A 17185-nucleotide genomic window follows, 5' to 3' on the forward strand; every position below is an offset into this window, starting at 1 on the left:
GTTGTACATAATTGATGACAATCCCATTTCTATGCCAAATGATTCTTAACATCCCAAGGTGCAATGGAAAATATTGTGCAGGCTCAATAAACACACACACACACACACACACACACACACACACACACACGCACATATGCATGCACGCACACATACACACACAGTTATGTCAACCTTGGAGTGTTTGCTAAGCAAGTGTTTGTGGGGTTCCCCTTTGTCTTTGAGGTGAGTTGGCCATCAGTCCATGAGATCACAGGGGCAGAAGTGACAACAGAGATCCTTGTATGGCATGTGAACACCCTGGAGACAGCCCTCCAGGAAAGACTTCAGTGAATCAGCTCAACTTTATTCTAGAATATAGGAACTATATAGGATTGGGGAGCCTGGGGACAAACCCTAATTTACACTAAGTGACTTTGTATGTGGCAGCAGGTTCCTGTGGTCCTATAGCCTCCCAGCACGTGTCTTAGTTGTGTGCAGCAAGGAGGCTTCTGGCAGGCAGCTGTGCCAAGGGTCACCCTAGAGATTAATCAGCATCCAGGCTTAGAGACAGCTTTCAGGTAAGGTCAGTCCTCTGGGAACATTCTCCAGATAAGGGCAGGTAGAGAGCAGGAAGTCTCACCGAGGGGGAAGGAATCCCCATACTGTCCAGCTTTTGTAAAAAGCTGCCAGGCCATGATAGACTGCAAGCTCTGAGCAGCCAGCAAGGCCTCCCAACAAGTGTTGATGAAGAGGTGTTTTATTCTGTTTATTTCAGAAGTTCCTTAGCTTATTTTAAAGTTCAACCTATGTTCATACGTGTATTTTCTAGCTGTTTATGGTGTAATACGAACTCGAGGCAACTTTGGTGATGTTAGTGTATCATGGATGGTTAGTCCAGACTTTACACAAGATGTATTTCCTGTGCAAGGAACTATTGCCTTTGGAGACCAAGAATCTTCAAAAACTATCACCGTTTACTCCCTTGCGGATGAAGTAAGTGTTGCCCATACAGCTCTTCACTCGGCTCCTTGTAATTGTTGACTCATACCTTTGCGTGTGTTGTTTGGTTGGTCTGTCTTTTGTGGTGCTGTTGTTCAGACTCTCCATATGGCATATGAGCATTCTAAATTAACAGCTCATTCATTCTTTTTTAAAATTAAGTAATTAAATACCTTGTGATACAGTTTGTGATGAAACTGTAATAGAGCTTCATTATGACTGTGACTGGATACGCAGTGAGAAAGCAATGCAGTTTGGGTGTCCCTTGAAGGCATTTGCATTTTTAAATCCTTACATTTGGTGAAGGTCAGTAACTCCATCATGTATCAAATACCAGAGATTCAGGCCTGGGGGATGTTTAGCAGCTGGTCTGCCTTAGGTACTTTGAAGAGGAGCCATCTTCTGGGCATCTCGTTGTGTACTTCAGCATCCCCACACTGGGCACAGGGGCTGTGAGCCAGCAGGAAAGACAAAGAACTTCGCTAAGACGAGGAGTGGACCTTCCTCGGGGCAAAGCTGTGAAGCGTGTCCCCTTTCCTTCAGGACTGTCCCCCAACAGACAAAATTCTCCCTTTTTTTTCTGTTATGGGATGGGGAGAAGACTAGCTCACACTGACAATGTGAAAGGGAACTAGAATCCACTGGGGGGATATAAGAATCAAAGAAATGGAAATCTCAACCTTCAGAGGACACGGAAGGAAGGATGTCTTTGGACCTCCTCAGGACCTTCCTGACGGTTTAAAGACACAGTGGAGAGCTAACAGCCTAGCAGCTGCCAGTGCTCTGTGCCGAAGGAGTTAAAACTGTTACATTGTTTTTCTGTTCTGTTTTTCCCTTACAGTTAATGTCTTTCCTGTTTTATAGAAATAATATAAGCTCTGGCATAGCCATGTTTTCCTTACTTAAGTCAAAATATATGTGTTTCCTTTGTACTTTATAGCTAGCCACAGTGAAATAACTATTTGAAAGAGTATTGAAATGATTTGAGGGGAACCCGAGTTTTATGGGAACATTTTAAGAAGCTTCTGCCTTAGAGATGAAAATGAATATTAGCAGTAATAACTGAGCTTTCAAAAATGAATAGGCACGCTAATTACACGTATGATTCACTTGACTTAAAGTATGTACCATTTTCCCGAAGATTCCAGAGGAGATGGAGGAATTCACCATCCTCCTATTTAATGCCACCAGTGGTGCTCAGACAGGGAACAGAACAACGGCCTTCCTGAGGATCCTGAGGAATGACGACCCCATTTATTTTGCAGGTAGCATTACTATCTTGTTTGAGTGAGTTTACGTACTTCCTAAATAGTATATACGTTTTAAGACATTTTTATTTAATTTTATGTGTATGTATGTCTTACCTGCATGTATGTATGTGTACTCTGTGCATGGCTGGTGCCTGTGGAGGCCATATGAGGACAATGGGTCCCTACAACAGGAGTTAGGATGGTTGTGAGCCATCATGTGGGTCTTGGAAATCGAACCTGGGTCCTCTGCAAGAGCCATAAGTCCCCTAAACTACTGGGTATCTCTCCAGCCCCAACATATATGTTTAAGAAGAATTATTAACTGGACATTTTTTTGTAGTGCAATCAATGTTATTTAAATATAATTTCAGGCCAGACGGTGGTGGCGCACGCCTTTAATCCCAGCACTCTGGAGGCAGAGGCAGGAGGATCTCTGTGAGTTCAAGGCCAGCCTGGGCTACAGAGTGAGTTCCAGGAAAGGCTCAAAGCTACACAGAGAAACTCTGTCTTGAAAAAACAAAAAACAAAAACAAAAACAAAACAAAACAAAATATAATTTCAGATTCATTTGATGATTGACTTTCATTGAGTTTAAACTTTTTTATTTTTAAGACCTCTTGAAACACAATGGAAATAAGAGAAGTCCCTTAGAAAACTTTGCTTGCTTCTTCTTTTTAATCCATGGCGTTGCTTTTGCTTTGGGTAGACAGGAGCATGCTTCCCCAGTCACTTCCTGACAGTGTCTGATGGATTCACGGCTTGTGTTCTGCCTAAGGGTGGCCACTTGTTACAGCAGCTGATGGGTAATGGACATATTAACTAAGGAGTCTCCATTTTCGCCATTTCACTGCTTTCTTCACATTTAACTTTTGCCCCCGAGGCATCTTTTAGTTTTGTAAATGAGACTTAATCAGATTTTTAATTCTCTGAACTCTCTTCTGTAAGATGTATATGGGTGAAATTGCTGATTTAGCAACACCTTGAGCCTCTTGAATTTTATTTATGCCATTCTTAGCCTTCAGGTACTATGTAGTTAGTGAGTTAGGCCTGTGCTTATCTTTTTTCCAACTGTCATTGGAAAAAAATGAAACAGGAGATCTATATATATTCAAGGAACTGATCTTTAACATGAAGTATATTAAACAGCAGTAAAAAATAAAAATCTTATGAGATTTTATTACAGATCAGCTGCTAGAGACACTGGGTACTGTGGGCATTGCGCGGGAAAGGACACTGAGGCTGGGGGTAGTCAGAGGGTCCTTGATCACAGACTTTTGTTGATAGCAGGGAGAAATAAGACATCTGAAAATGTGCTCACGGGTGGAATAGGCTCACGTATTTCTTTTCTACGTATATTTCAGAGCCTTGTGTCCTGAGGGTCCAGGAGGGTGAGACTGCCAACTTCACAGTACTCAGAAATGGGTCTGTGGATGTAACTTGCACTGTCCAGTATGCTACCATGGATGGAGAGGCTTCGGGAAGAGAGGGAGACTTTGTTCCTGTCGAGAAAGGAGAAACCCTTGTGTTTGAGGTTGGGAGCAGAGAGCAGAGTGTATCTGTCTATGTCAATGATGATGGAATCCCCGAAACAGATGAACCTTTTTATATAATCCTTTTCAATTCAACAGGTAAATAAATACTGTTCTGGCTGCTCTGTGGTTTATAACTGCTCATGAGGAAAAGCGTTGTTCTCTTGACTGGTGGGATGAGAAAGATAGCTGTCACTGTGCAGTGGAGATTAGATTTCTGTGTGATAAAATTCTGTGAAAATCAACTTATTAGAGGACAGATTTTGGCTCATGATTTCAGGGGTAATTGCCCATGTCTGTTTATCTGCATTGTTTCTACATCTGCAGTGAAGCCTGGCATTGAAATCAAGAAGATAATACCAGTACAAACTGTCACCTCGGTCATTATTCAGATTTCTTTAGTTCTCCCAATAACAGTGTTTGTAGTAAAATTACCCTTAGTGGAATTATGCATTTCATTTAATGTTAATGTCCCTCTAATCTTTTCAGTCTGAAGTAATTCCATAGTTTTTATTTGACTTTCATGATCTCAGCAAAACCACAAGCTTGAATATTTCTCATCTGAGTTTGCCTGATTGGTCTTTTTTATTTGATGCAAGTATTTTTATCCTTGGTAATAACATCACAGGGGTAATTCTGTGTTCCTAATTTCTTCTTGCAGGATTTTGTTTTGTCCCTTCATTATATTTGTTTTGGTACAATTAAGGTGATGACCTCCAAGTTTACCTTTTATTATAATTAATAAATGTTTGTGGCTAGTTAGCTTGAAATTATGTAGATGTTTTATTACTCAAAAACTCTTTCAAGCTTTCATTGACATTTATTGGAATAGAATCATATTCTGTTTAGTGATAAGGTTAGTTTTATTACCATCATTTACTTTTGTGGTTACCTTCATCCAAATTTGGCTAGTGGTAGTCTACTCAGCATGACCTTTTGCCATGTCCTTAGTATTATTCTTCCAGCGTTTCTCCACCTCCTTTCGCACCAAGCTGTTCAAGCTTAGTGTGTTATTTTCCCGCCACGATCCTGAAATCAGCCAGTTCTTTTGGAAGCCCTGCTTTTAAGAGTATTTTTCAGTAAATAAGATCTGGCTACTGGCTGTGGTTATTGCTACTGATGTTTTGTTATTTCTAGTGCCTTTTAAAGTACATGGTATGGGAATAAAGCTGCACACATGAATACTTTGGGTGTGTATATGTGTCTGTGCTCATCCATGTATCCACAATTGGAGGCCAGAGGATATTGCCAGGAGTTGTCCTCCGGCCTTCTCTTCATGCTTATGAGGCAGTGTCCCACTGAACCTCATTCCTGCCATTTCAGCCATGATGGCTGGCCAACAGGCTCTTTGGATCCAGCAGCCTCTGGTCTCCTTCTAGCTGGAGTTGTAGAAGCTCCTGTCTTTTACACAGATGCATGGGTCTGAATGCAAAACACACATGCAGCATGCTCTTTACCCTGAGCCATCTCCTTAGCCTTTTATATTCTTAGTTTTATATTTCTTTTTTTTTTTTTTTGGTTTTTCGAGACAGGGTTTCTCTGTGTAGCTTTGCGCCTTTCCTGGAACTCGCTTTGTAGACCAGGCTGGCCTCGAACTTACAGAGATCCGCCTGCCTCTGCCTCCCGAGTGCTGGGATTAAAGGCGTGCGCCACCACCGCCCGGCTAGTTTTATATTTCTAAAATATAAGTGAATAAAATGAGTGCATGTTAAACATTGTGTTGAATTAAAGGTAGCTTCTTTGTTAAATTACTTTGACTTTTTTGTGTTTAATTTAGGTGACACAGTAGTTTATCAGTATGGAATAGCCACAGTCATAATTGAAGCCAATGATGACCCAAATGGGGTGTTTTCTCTGGAGCCCGTAGACAAAGCAGTGGAAGAAGGAAAGACAAATGCATTTTGGTACGTATATTTGGATAAGGAAAGTCAAAACTGGATACAATACAATTTTAAGATCATTAAGTGTGTGAAAATTGAAACACTGTTAATCTATGCAAACAAAAATTTAAATGATATAAATAAATGATAACTTTGTCTATGCTCTGCTATAACATTTTTCATTAAATATCTAAGCATGAGAACCATCTATCTGCTAAACAGAACTTAATCTCCTTGCCCTTCCCCCTCCGAGTTCTATCTTCTCAAGACTTGGGGACCTCAGTTTTTCAGCCTTCAACTTGTGACTCCTTGCACCTAGTGTCTTTCTTCTTTTTTTTCAATGGAGAATTTTGATGTATTACTTTAAAAAATTATTCTTCTCTCATATATTACATCCTGACTACATTTTCCCTTCCCTCCTCTCCTTGCCGTCTCTCAAAACCACCCCTCTCCCCCAGATCCACTCCTCCTCCATTTCCCTTCAGAAAAGGGCAGGCCTGCCAGGGATGTCAACCAAGCATGGCATGTCATGTTGCAGGAAGACTCGGCACCTCTCCTCATAGTTCGGCTGGACAGGGCACCCCAGTTTGAGGAACAGGACCCCAAGAGCAGGCAAAGAGTCAGAGACAGCCCACTCCCACTGTTAGGAGGCCCGCAGAACACCAAGTTACACAACCATCACGTGTGCAGAGGGCCTAGGTCAGACCCTTGCAGGCTCCCTGGATGTCAGTTCAGTCTCTGTGAGCTGCTATGAGCCCAGGCTAGTTGATTCTGTGGGTTTTCTTGTGATGTCCTTGACCCCTCAGACTCCTACAATCCTTCCTTTCCCTCTTCAGAAGGATTCCCTGAGCTCCACCCAATATTTGGGTGTGGATCTCTGCATCTGCTCCCCTCAGTTGCTGGATGGAGCCTCTCTGATGACGATTATGCTAGGCTCCTCTGTACAAGTATAGCAGAATATCATTAGGTGTCATTTCATTGCCTTTTTTTTTTTTTAGACTGGTCATGCTTGGTTCTTGCAGGCAGGAAAATTATAGGTCTAAGTTTTTGTGGCTGGATTGGTGTCCCAAATCACTTGCCTGGTTACAGAAGATGGCCGGTTTGGGTTCCGTATCCCTCATTACTAGGGGTCTCCACTAGGGTCACCCTCATAGATTCCAGGAAGTTTCCACTGCACTAGGTTTGCGCATCGCCCTTGAATGTGCCCCCCTCTTTCCGGTTGTCTCTCCCAGTACTCTCTCCCTCCATAACCCTCACACCTGATCCCTCTTGTTCCCATCCCCATGACCCTCCAGTCCACCTTAATAATCTATCCTATTTTCTCTTCCCAGGGAGATCCATGCTTCCTCCCTTGAACCCTCTTTGTTGCTTAGCCTCTCTGGGTCTGTGGATTATAGCATGATTATCCTTTACTTTACAGCTAATATCCACTTATAAGTGAGTTCAAATCATATTTGTCTTTCTAGGTCTGGGTTACCTCACTCAGGATGATTTTTTCTTAGTTCCATCCATTTTACCTGCAAATTTCATGATGTCATTTTTTTTTTTAAATCGCTGAGTGATACTCCGTTGTGTAAATGTACCACATTTTCTTTATCCACTCTTTGGTTGAGGGGTTGAGGGCCATCTAGGTTGTTTCCAGTTTCTGGCTATTATGAACAAAGCCACTATCAACATAGTTGAGCACGTGTCCTTGTAGTAAGATGGAGCATCCTTTGGGTATATACCCAGGAGTGGTATAGCTGGGTCTTGAGGTAGATGGATTCCCAATTTTGTGAGGAACCGTCATATTGATTTCCAAAGTGAATATACTAGTTTGCACTCCCACCAGCAATAGAGGAGTGTTCCCCTTGCTCTATAGCCTTGCAAGCATGAGCTGTCCCTTGTGTTTTTGATCCTAGCAATTTTTTTTAACCTGTTTATTTTTTAGCATTCCTGAAAGTCTTTTTCTGAAACCTATTCAGATTAACATGTTTACAGGGAGATGATTCTAACATGGTTAGACTCAACCACCATCTTTTTCTTTTTTTTTAATTTTTATTTTGCAATACAATTCAGTTCTACATATCAGCCACAAATTCCCTTGTTCTCCCCCATCCCGCCCCCATCACCTTCCCCCCAGCCCACCCCCCATTCCCACCTCCTCCAGGGCAAAGCCTCCCCCGAGGACTGAGATCAACCTGGTAGACTCAGTCCAGGTAGGTCCAGTCCCCTCCTCCCAGGCTGAGCCAAGCGATCCTGCATAGGCCCCAGGTTTCAAACAGCCAACTCATGCAATGAGCACAGAACCTGGTCCCACTGCCTGGATGCCTCCCAAACAGATCAAGCCAATCAACTGTCTCACCCATTCAGAGGGCCTGATCCAATTGGTGACCCCTCAGCCATTGGTTCATAGTTCATGTGTTTCCATTCGTTTGGCTATTTGTCCCTGTGCTTTATCCAACCTTGGTCTCAACAATTCTCGCTCATATAAACCCTCCTCTTTCTCACTAATTGGACTCCCAGAGCTCCACCCGGGGCCTAGCCATGGATCTCTGCATCCAGATCCCTCAGTAGTTGGATGAGGTTTCTAGCACGACAATTAGGGTGTTTGGCCATCCCATCACCAGAGTAGGTCAGTTGGGGCTGTCTCTCGACCACTGCCAGCAGTCTGTTGTGGGGGTATCTTTGTGGATTTCTGTGGGCCTCTCTAGCACTTTGCTTCTTCCTATTCTCATGTGGTCTTCATTTACCATGGTCTCCTATTCCTTGTTCTCCCTCTCTGTTGTTGATCCAGCTGGGATCCTAGCAATTTTGAGTAGTGTAAGATGTAATCTGGGTCATTTTAATTTGCATTTTCCTGATGTCTAAGGATGCTAAACATTTCTTTAAGTGTATCTCAACCCTTTGAGAGTCCTCTGTTGAGAATTCTCTGTTTAGATCTGTAAACCATTTTTTAATTGGATTATTTGATTTTTTTGATACCTAGTTTCTTGAGTTCTTTATATATTTTTGGATATTAGCCCTCTGTCAGATGTAGAGTTTGTAAAAATCCTTTCCCATTCTGAAGGCTGCTGTTTTGTCCTATTGACAGTATCACTTGCCTTACAGAAACTTTTCAGTTTCATGAGGTCCCATTATTAATTGTCAATCTTAGTGCCTGCTCTGTTTATATTCTGTACAGGAAGTTGTAATCTGTGCCAATGTGTTCAAGGCTAATTCTCACTTTCTCTTCTGTTCACTGTTCACTGTATCTGGATTTATGTTGAGGTATTTGATCCACTTGGACTTGAGTTTTGTGTGGGGTGATAGATATGGATCTATTTACCTTCTACGTGCCAACATCCAGTTTGACCAGCACCATTTGTTGAAGATGCTGTCTTTTTTTCCATTGTATATTTCTGGGTTCTTTATAAAAAAAATAGGGGTTTATAGGTGTGTGGATTTATGTCTGGATCTTTGATTCTATTTAATTGATCTACCTATCTGTTTTTATGCCAACAGCATATAGTTTTTATTACTATAGCTCTATAGTGTAGCTTGAAATCAGGGATGGTGATATCTTTGGAAGTTGTTTTATTATTCAGCACTGTTTTAGCTATCCTGGGCTTTTTGTTTTTCCATATGAAGTTGAGTATTGTTTTTTTACAGTCTGTAAAGAATTGTGTTAAAATTTTGGTGGGGAATGCATTGAGTGAGTCTGTAAATTGCTTTTGGTAAGATGGCTGGTTTTACTATGCTAATTCTACCAATCCATGAGCATGGGAGATCTTTCTATTTTCTGATATCTTCTTCAGTTTGCAAGGATTTTATTGAGTATTTTTACATCAATGTTCATGAGGGAAATTGTTCTTCTTCTTCTTCAAAGAAATTGTTCTTCTTCAAAGACTTGAAATTCTTGTCATACAGGTCTTTTACTTGTTTGGTTAGCGGTACCCCAAAATATTTTATGTTATTTGTGGCTATTGTGAAGGGTGTTGTTCCCCTGATTTCTTTCTCAGCCAGTTTGTCTTCTGTATATAGGAGTTCTACTGATTTTTTTGAGTTGATCTTGTATCCAACTACTTCATCAAAGGTGTTTATCAGCTGTAGGAGTTCCCTGGTAGAATTTTTCAGTTTGCTTTTGTATACAATCATATCATCTGTGAATAATGATACTTTGACTTCTTCCTTTCCAATTTGTATACTCTTGATCTCCTTTTGTTGTCTTATTGCTCTAGCTAGAACTTCAAGTATTATATTGAACAAATATGGATAGAATGGACAGCCTGGTCTTGTTCCTGATTTTAGAGGAATTGCTTTGAATTTCTCTCCATTTAATTTGATGTTGGCTATAGGCTTGGTGTAAATTACCTTTATTATGTTTAGGTATGTTCCTTGTATCCCTGACTTTTATCATGAAGGGTAGCTAGATTTTTGTCAAAAGCATTTTTAGCATCTAATGAGATGATCATGTGATTTTTTTCTTTCGATTTTTTTTATATGGTGAATTAGCTTGACAGATTTTTGTATTTTGAATCATTCCTCAAATCTCTGGGATGAAGCCTATTTGGTTATGGTGGATGATCTTTTTGATGTGTTATTGGATTCAGTTTGCAAGGATTTTATTGAGTATTTTTACATCAATGTTCATGAGGGAAATTGTTCTGTTATTTCTCATTCTTTGTTGAATCTAGTGTGGTTTGGGTATCTAGGTGACTGTGGCCTCATAAAATTGAATTTGACAATGTTTCTTTATTTCTATTTTTGGAGTAATTAGAAGAGTGTTGATATTAGCTCTTCTTTGGAAGTCTGGTAGAATTCTGTAGAAAATTCGGTAGAAAACCATTTGGCCCTGGAGATTTTTGGTTATGAGACTTCTAATAACTGCTTCTATTTCCTTAGGGGCTATAGGTCTGTTAAATTGTTTATCTGATCTTGATTTAACTTTGGTAAGTGATATCTGTCAGGAAATTTGTTCATTCCTTGTAGTTTTTACAATTTTGTGGAATACTTGTTTTTGAAGTATGACTTAATGATTCTTTGGATTTTCTCAGTGTCTGGTGTCTGTTGTTGTGTCCCTTTTTGTTTCTGATTTTATCAATTTGGATGTTTTTCTCTCTGTCTTTTTGTTAGTTTTTTTAAAGGATTTGTCTATCTTGTTGATTTTCTCAATGAACCAACTCTTTGTTTCATTGATTCTTTTATATTGTTCTCTTTGTTTCTATTTTATTGATTGCAGCCATCAGTTTGATTTTTTTTTTCCTGCCATCCACTCCTTTTAGGTGTGTTTGATTCCTTTTGTTCCAGAGCTTTCAGGTGTGCTGTTAAGTTGCTAGTGTGATATCTCTACAATTTCTTTATGAAGATACTTAGTGCTATGAACTTTCCTCTTAGCACACTTTCATTTTGTCCCATAAATTTGGGTATGTTGCGCATTAATTTTCATCAAATTTTAGGAATCCTTAATTTCTTTATTTCTTCCTTGACCCAGTGTCAGTTCAGTTGAGAACTGTTCAGTTTCCACTAGTTTATAGGCTTTCTGTTGTTGTTGAAGTCCTGCTTTAATCCATGATGGTCTGATAGGATACAGGGGGTTATTTTAGTTTTCTTGTATCTATTGAGACTTTCTTTGTGTCAGAGTATGCCATCAATTTTGGAGACAGTTTTGTGAACTGCTGAGAAGAAGGTATATTATTTTCTGTTTGGGTGAAATGTTCTATAGATATCTGTTAGGTCCATTTGGTTCATGATCTCTTTTAGCTCCATTATTTCTTGTTTACTTTTTGTTTGGATGACCTATCCATTGGTGAGAGTTGGGTATTGAAGTCTCCCACTACTAATGTGTGAGAGTCAATGTATGATTTAAGTTTTAGTAATGTTTCTTTTACAAACATGGGGGTGCCCTTGCATTTGGGGCACAGATGTTAAGCATTGAGACATCTTGGTAGATTTTTTTTCTTTGATGAATCCTTTTTCCTTCTCTTTTGATTAATTTTGGTTTGAAGTCTATTTTGTTAGATATTAAAATGGCTACACCAGCTTGCTTCTTGGGTCCACTTGCTTTGAAAATCTTTGTCCTACCATTTACTCTGAGATAATGTCTGTCTTTGATGTTGAGGTGTGTTTCTTGGATGCCGAAGAAGGATGGATCTTGTTTTCACATCTATTCTGTTAGCACATGTCTTTTTATTGGGGAATTGAGTCCATCGATATTGAGAGATATCAATGACCAATGATTGTTAATTCTTGTTATTTTGTTGTTGTTGGTTGTGGTAGTAGTGTTTGTGTGTTTCCCTTCTTTTATTTTTTTCTGGTGTGAGATTTTTTTTTTTTATTTACTGAGTTTTCACGAGTATAGTTAGCTTTCTTGGGTTAGAATTTTCCTTCTAGTATCTTCTACAGGGCTGGATTTGTGGGTAGATATTGTTTAAATTTGACTTTGTCATGAAATATCAAGATATTTCTCCCTCTATGTTGGTTGAAAGTTTTGCTGGATATAGTAGTCTAGGTTGGCATCTGTGGTCCACAAGAGTCTGTAAGACATCTGTTCAGGCTCTTCTGATTTTTAGAGTCTCCACTGAGAAGTCAGGTGTAATTCTAATTGGTCTGCCTTTATATGTTTCTTAGCCTTTTACCCTTACGGCTTTTAAGGTTCTTTCTTTGTTCTGTATGTTTTGTGTTTTGAGTATTATGTGGTGAGGGGACTTTCTTTTCTGGGCCAATCTATTTGGTGTTATAAGCTTCTTGTACCTTAATAAGCATGTCCTTCTTCAGCTTAGAAAAGTTTTCTTTTATGATTTTGTTAAAAGTATTTTCTGGGTCGTTGAGCTGGGATTCTTTTCCTTAATTTTTTTTTCCATAATGTTTCAGATTTGCTGGATATTTTGCATCAGGAACTTTTTAGATTTAACATTTTCTTTGTTCAGTGTAACAATGTCTTGTATCATGTCTTCAACACTTGATATTCTCTCTTTCATCTCTTGTATTCTGTTTGTGATGCTTGCATCTTTAGTTCTTGTTTGCTTATCTACATTTTTCGTGTCCGAGATTCCCTCAGTTTGTCTTTTATTTAATTGCTTCTATTTTCACTTTCAGATTTTGAGCCATTTTATTCATTTCCTTTACCTGTTTGGTTTTTCTCAACTTTTTTTTTTCTTTTTAAAAGGGTTTTATTCATTTCCTCCCATTGTTTGTTTTTGTTTTCCTGGATTTCTTTAAGGGGCTTAAGTTCTTGCTACCATTTCCTTCCTTTACTTTACTTGGTTGCTCAATGGGACCTGCTGGCTAGTTTGATGATAAATAGAAAATGTATACTTTCAAGAGAGGATGGAATGCTTTTGCTATCGTTACATTCACCACACACACGTTTCTTTAACATAATATTGTTCTGTTTTCACTTAGGGTTTTGAGGCACCGCGGACACTTTGGCAACGTCTCTGTGGCTTGGCAGGTGTTTCAGAATGTTTCTCTGCAGTCTGGACAAGAGTTCTACGAAACGTCAGGGACTGTTAACTTCATAGATGGAGAAGGATCAAAATCAGTAATTCTCCATGCTTTCCCAGATGGAATTCCTGAATTCAATGAATTTTATACTCTAAAGCTTGTAAATATTTCAGGTGTGGGCTCTTTCCATCTCTTATGTTACCAACCAAAATCTTATAATTTATACTCAAATAAATTGCATACAAAGTCTGGTTGATGGTTAAGTGTATTATGATTGTCTGATTTTAACGTCAAAGTACCTTTCCTGGTCGAAATTGTTTTGTTTTGTTTTTGCAGTGCTGGGAGTCAAACTCTAAGCCTGTGTGTTAGGAGTGCTCTACCATTGAGCTACAACCCTAGCTCTTTTTTGTTTACCATTTTGAGACAGCAGGGTGTCTTTGGTGATGTACAGGTTGGCTGGGAAATACTATCCAGAGAGTTCACTGCTGGTTTGTTGCCAATGATTATTGACAACATCTCCAGAATTCTGGGGTCATAGGCATGTGACACTGTGTCTGGCTTAGTTTTTCTTACTTATTCATTGGTATTAGGCATAGAATCTGAGGCTCTATGCTAATTATGTGTTCTACCATTAAACTATGTCCTTAGCCTCAAACTGTTAATTTTGCATGTTTATTTTAAGGTCTTAGGGAGGTTCAGTTTTATGAATAGAGGCTTCCTTATATCTCACCGTTTTGGGTTTTCAATATAAAAGTATTGGGGGGGGTCTTGACTGATTATCAATATGAATATGCTAATTGATGTTATTTAATAACATTGCCCTGCAAAACGTGGTGAAAACAATGTGATGATTCCATTATTCACTGATAATGAATAAATTATTTAACTAGAATTTTTCCTGTCAAACACACTGCTTTTTTTCTTCGACTAAAACGTATTTAACTTCTGATTTTTTTAGTTATTCTAAATTTTCTCCCTACAGGTTCTGGAGGTCAGCTGGCAGAAACCAACCTTCAGGTGACAGTCATGATTCCATTCAACGATGACCCGTTTGGAGTTTTCGTCTTAGATCCAGAGTGTCTAGACAGAGAAGTGGCAGAAGATGTCCTGTCAGAAGATGATATGTCTTATATTACCAGCTTTACCGTTTTGAGACAACAGGGTGTCTTCGGCGATGTGCGGGTGGCCTGGGAGATACTGTCCAGAGAGTTCACCGCTGGTTTGCCACCAATGATCGACTTTCTGCTGGTAGGAATTTTCCCTGCTACTGTGCATTTGCAGCCACATATGCGACGTCACCAGAGTGGAACAGATGTCTTGTACTTCAGTGGACTAGAAGGTGCATTTGGGACTGTCGACCCAAAGTACCACCCTTCCAGGAATAACACAATTGCCAACTTTACATTTTCAGCCTGGGTAATGCCTAATGCCAATACAAATGGATTTCTCATAGCAAAGGATGACGGCAATGGAAGTATCTATTATGGGGTAAAAATTCAAACAAATGAATCCCATGTGACTCTTTCCCTTCACTATAAAACTTTTGGATCAAATGTTACATATATTGCCAAGACCACAGTCATGAAATATTTAGAAGAAGGTGTTTGGCTTCATGTTTTAATTATCCTAGATGATGGCATAATTGAATTCTATCTGGATGGAAATGCAATGCCCAGAGGAATCAAGAGTCTCAAAGGAGAAGCCATCACTGATGGTGAGTGTCAGCTTCATAACTAGAACATTGAATTTGAAAGTTCTCAAGTCTTCAATTAAAATTTTATTTTTACAAAAGAGCTAGCAAGTTTTGAAACTTGACTTTGCTTGTTTTTCTCTTATAAAGCTATGTGCCTACCAAGACCAAGATCAGGTTACAATGAATATTTCAGAAATGAAGGGTGCAAAGTCTTTAGCCTGGTGGAATCAAAAACAGGCTCCAGGCTAGAGATGTGCTGTAAAACTTTGTAGGAAGAAAGGAAAAAATAGGAGCATCACTTGTCCGTCAAGTTAGTGGTCAGGATGAGGACCATTTCAGCTTAGGAATGAGCAAGTGTCTGGAATTCTGAAGCAGCCTGTTGTGTCTGGAGAACTGTTTCTCCTTCAGTAAGATCAGAAGTGAAGGGTAATGGGCATTAGGAAGAAGAGGAGTCAGGAGAAAATATTCACTAAAATGATTACAGGCTCTATATTTATTAGTAGGTGAATGGATGAATCCTGTGGCTTGCTTTGAAGAGATAATCTTTGTTGGCTTTTTAGCCAAATCATATGCTCTCTCTTTGAGTAACTCACTGTAGACTGTATGTACTTGGGAGGCTGAGGCAGGACAATCATGAAGGAAAAGCTAACCTGGGCTACATACCAAGTTGCTGGCCAGAAGCAATAATGAGATCTTGTCACAAAACATCAAAAACCAAAATATAAAACAAACCAACTAAATGATAAATTGATGAAATCCTTAAAAGGCCTGTGAAGGTGAGATATAGCTGGCCTGTATGCTCTCACTAGTTTTAAAAGGTCTTCTAAGAACTGCTCTGTTTCTACATTCAGTTAAGTTTTAGACAAAAGGATATAGTTGGCCCATAGAAACCACCACTCCCCAGTTTATTTAACTGGAGAAGAATTTTTAGTCCTTAGAACTTTCAGGCTCTCTACGTGTATAATCTATAGTTTTAAAATTGTAACTGAACTAACCTATTACATTTTAAAATCAGTAAATAGTTTTAAAGTGTTATAGGACACATTTCTACTCAAACGAATATACAACACACAAGCATACATGGATGGATATATATATATATATAATGTATACATTTATTTTTATGTGCATAAATGATTTTGACAGACCGATATAAATTCCTTTGAAGAGCATCATTTAATTTCGAAGGTAGATACTGCAGTGTAAGATCACAAATCCCAGAAATTATTGTGCAGGTGTCTTTTTGTCATAACGAAAGATGATGTTTATTGATCTCATTTTACACCAAAAAGTTTTACTTATCAAAGATATATTTCTGTAGAATTGTCTTGCTTTCTGAATCACACTTAGAGCTTGTGGTAGGAGACAGTGGCTGTTGTAGCATCTAAAGGCATGTCTAATTTCAGGTCCTGGAATACTGAGAATTGGGGCGGGGATGAACGGCAGTGACCGATTCACAGGCTGGATGCAGGATGTGAGGGTCTATGAGCGGAAACTGACTACTGAAGAGATTTATGAACTCCATGCTATGCCTGCAAGGAATGATCTACACCCCATTTCTGGGTATCTGGAGTTCAGACAAGGAGAAAATAACAAGTCATTCATTGTTTCTGCAAGAGATGACAAGGAAGAGGAAGGAGAGGAGCTATTTCTTCTTAAACTGGTCTCTGTCTATGGAGGGGCCCAGATTTCGGAGGCAAACACTACAGCTAGACTGAGAGTCCAGAAAAGTGACAATTCCAACGGCCTGTTCGGTTTCACGGGAGCTTGCATACCAGAGGTGAGTAGGGAGCTTGGAGAATTCCACAGTAAAACATTCAGTGTAGGTGCATTTGTTTAGGGTTGAGCTAGCTGTCCAGAAGTGTGTGGTAGCTGTGTTTGCACATGCAAATCTCAGTCCCTGTTCCTGGTAGTTTTCAGCTTAAGTCACCTTCTTGAGGTGAAGGAAAGAAGAGCAAAAGAGCAAATAACTCTCAGCAATTAGCTTAAAAGTTGGTCACTTTAAAGAATGAATAATTATGTACCATATATAATATTGCTAATAATTTTGATACCATATATAAATGAAATAGTTCATACTGAAAGCCTGTGTGAATAATTAAAAATGAAACTTTATTTCAATTTGCTTTTTTTTTTTCTTACAGGGAACATTTTAAAGTAGTTGTAGAATTCTCCCAACTTGCTTGTAATTGTTTCTCATCAACTGTCTTGGCTGGCTTAATTCATTAGACCGCTTTACTGTTCTTATCAGTTCTTCCTAAGTTTTCAGAGACACCTGATCATCTCAGTTTCCTGATTAGTAATGCGAGCGCTCCTGAAACTGCCTCGCAGGTGTTGTGTGTGACAGCAAATGCTCCGCGTTCATGAATGCTGCCAAGAAACAAGAGCGCTGTTGGCTCCGCAGCTTGACACTGGTAGATTAGATGAAGGTGTATGTTAACTGAATGG

The 17185-nt window shown here is 39.3% G+C and overlaps 1 protein-coding gene across 1 annotated transcript in view; it reads left to right on the plus strand.

Moving 5' to 3' along the window:
* Positions 1 to 17185, plus strand: part of Adgrv1 (adhesion G protein-coupled receptor V1) — a 546923-nt gene that overhangs the window by 59528 nt on the left and 470210 nt on the right. The window contains exons 15-21 of the mRNA XM_052743671.1: positions 812 to 975; positions 2123 to 2246; positions 3593 to 3859; positions 5538 to 5664; positions 13003 to 13217; positions 14027 to 14758; positions 16144 to 16517. Coding sequence (XP_052599631.1) covers positions 812 to 975; positions 2123 to 2246; positions 3593 to 3859; positions 5538 to 5664; positions 13003 to 13217; positions 14027 to 14758; positions 16144 to 16517 — 2003 coding nt within the window. The remainder of the gene's footprint in view (positions 1 to 811; positions 976 to 2122; positions 2247 to 3592; positions 3860 to 5537; positions 5665 to 13002; positions 13218 to 14026; positions 14759 to 16143; positions 16518 to 17185) is intronic.

This window comes from Peromyscus californicus, unplaced genomic scaffold (assembly GCF_007827085.1).
Source record: "Peromyscus californicus insignis strain IS unplaced genomic scaffold, ASM782708v3 Scaffold_18__1_contigs__length_77618521, whole genome shotgun sequence".
Lineage (NCBI taxonomy): Eukaryota > Metazoa > Chordata > Mammalia > Rodentia > Cricetidae > Peromyscus > Peromyscus californicus.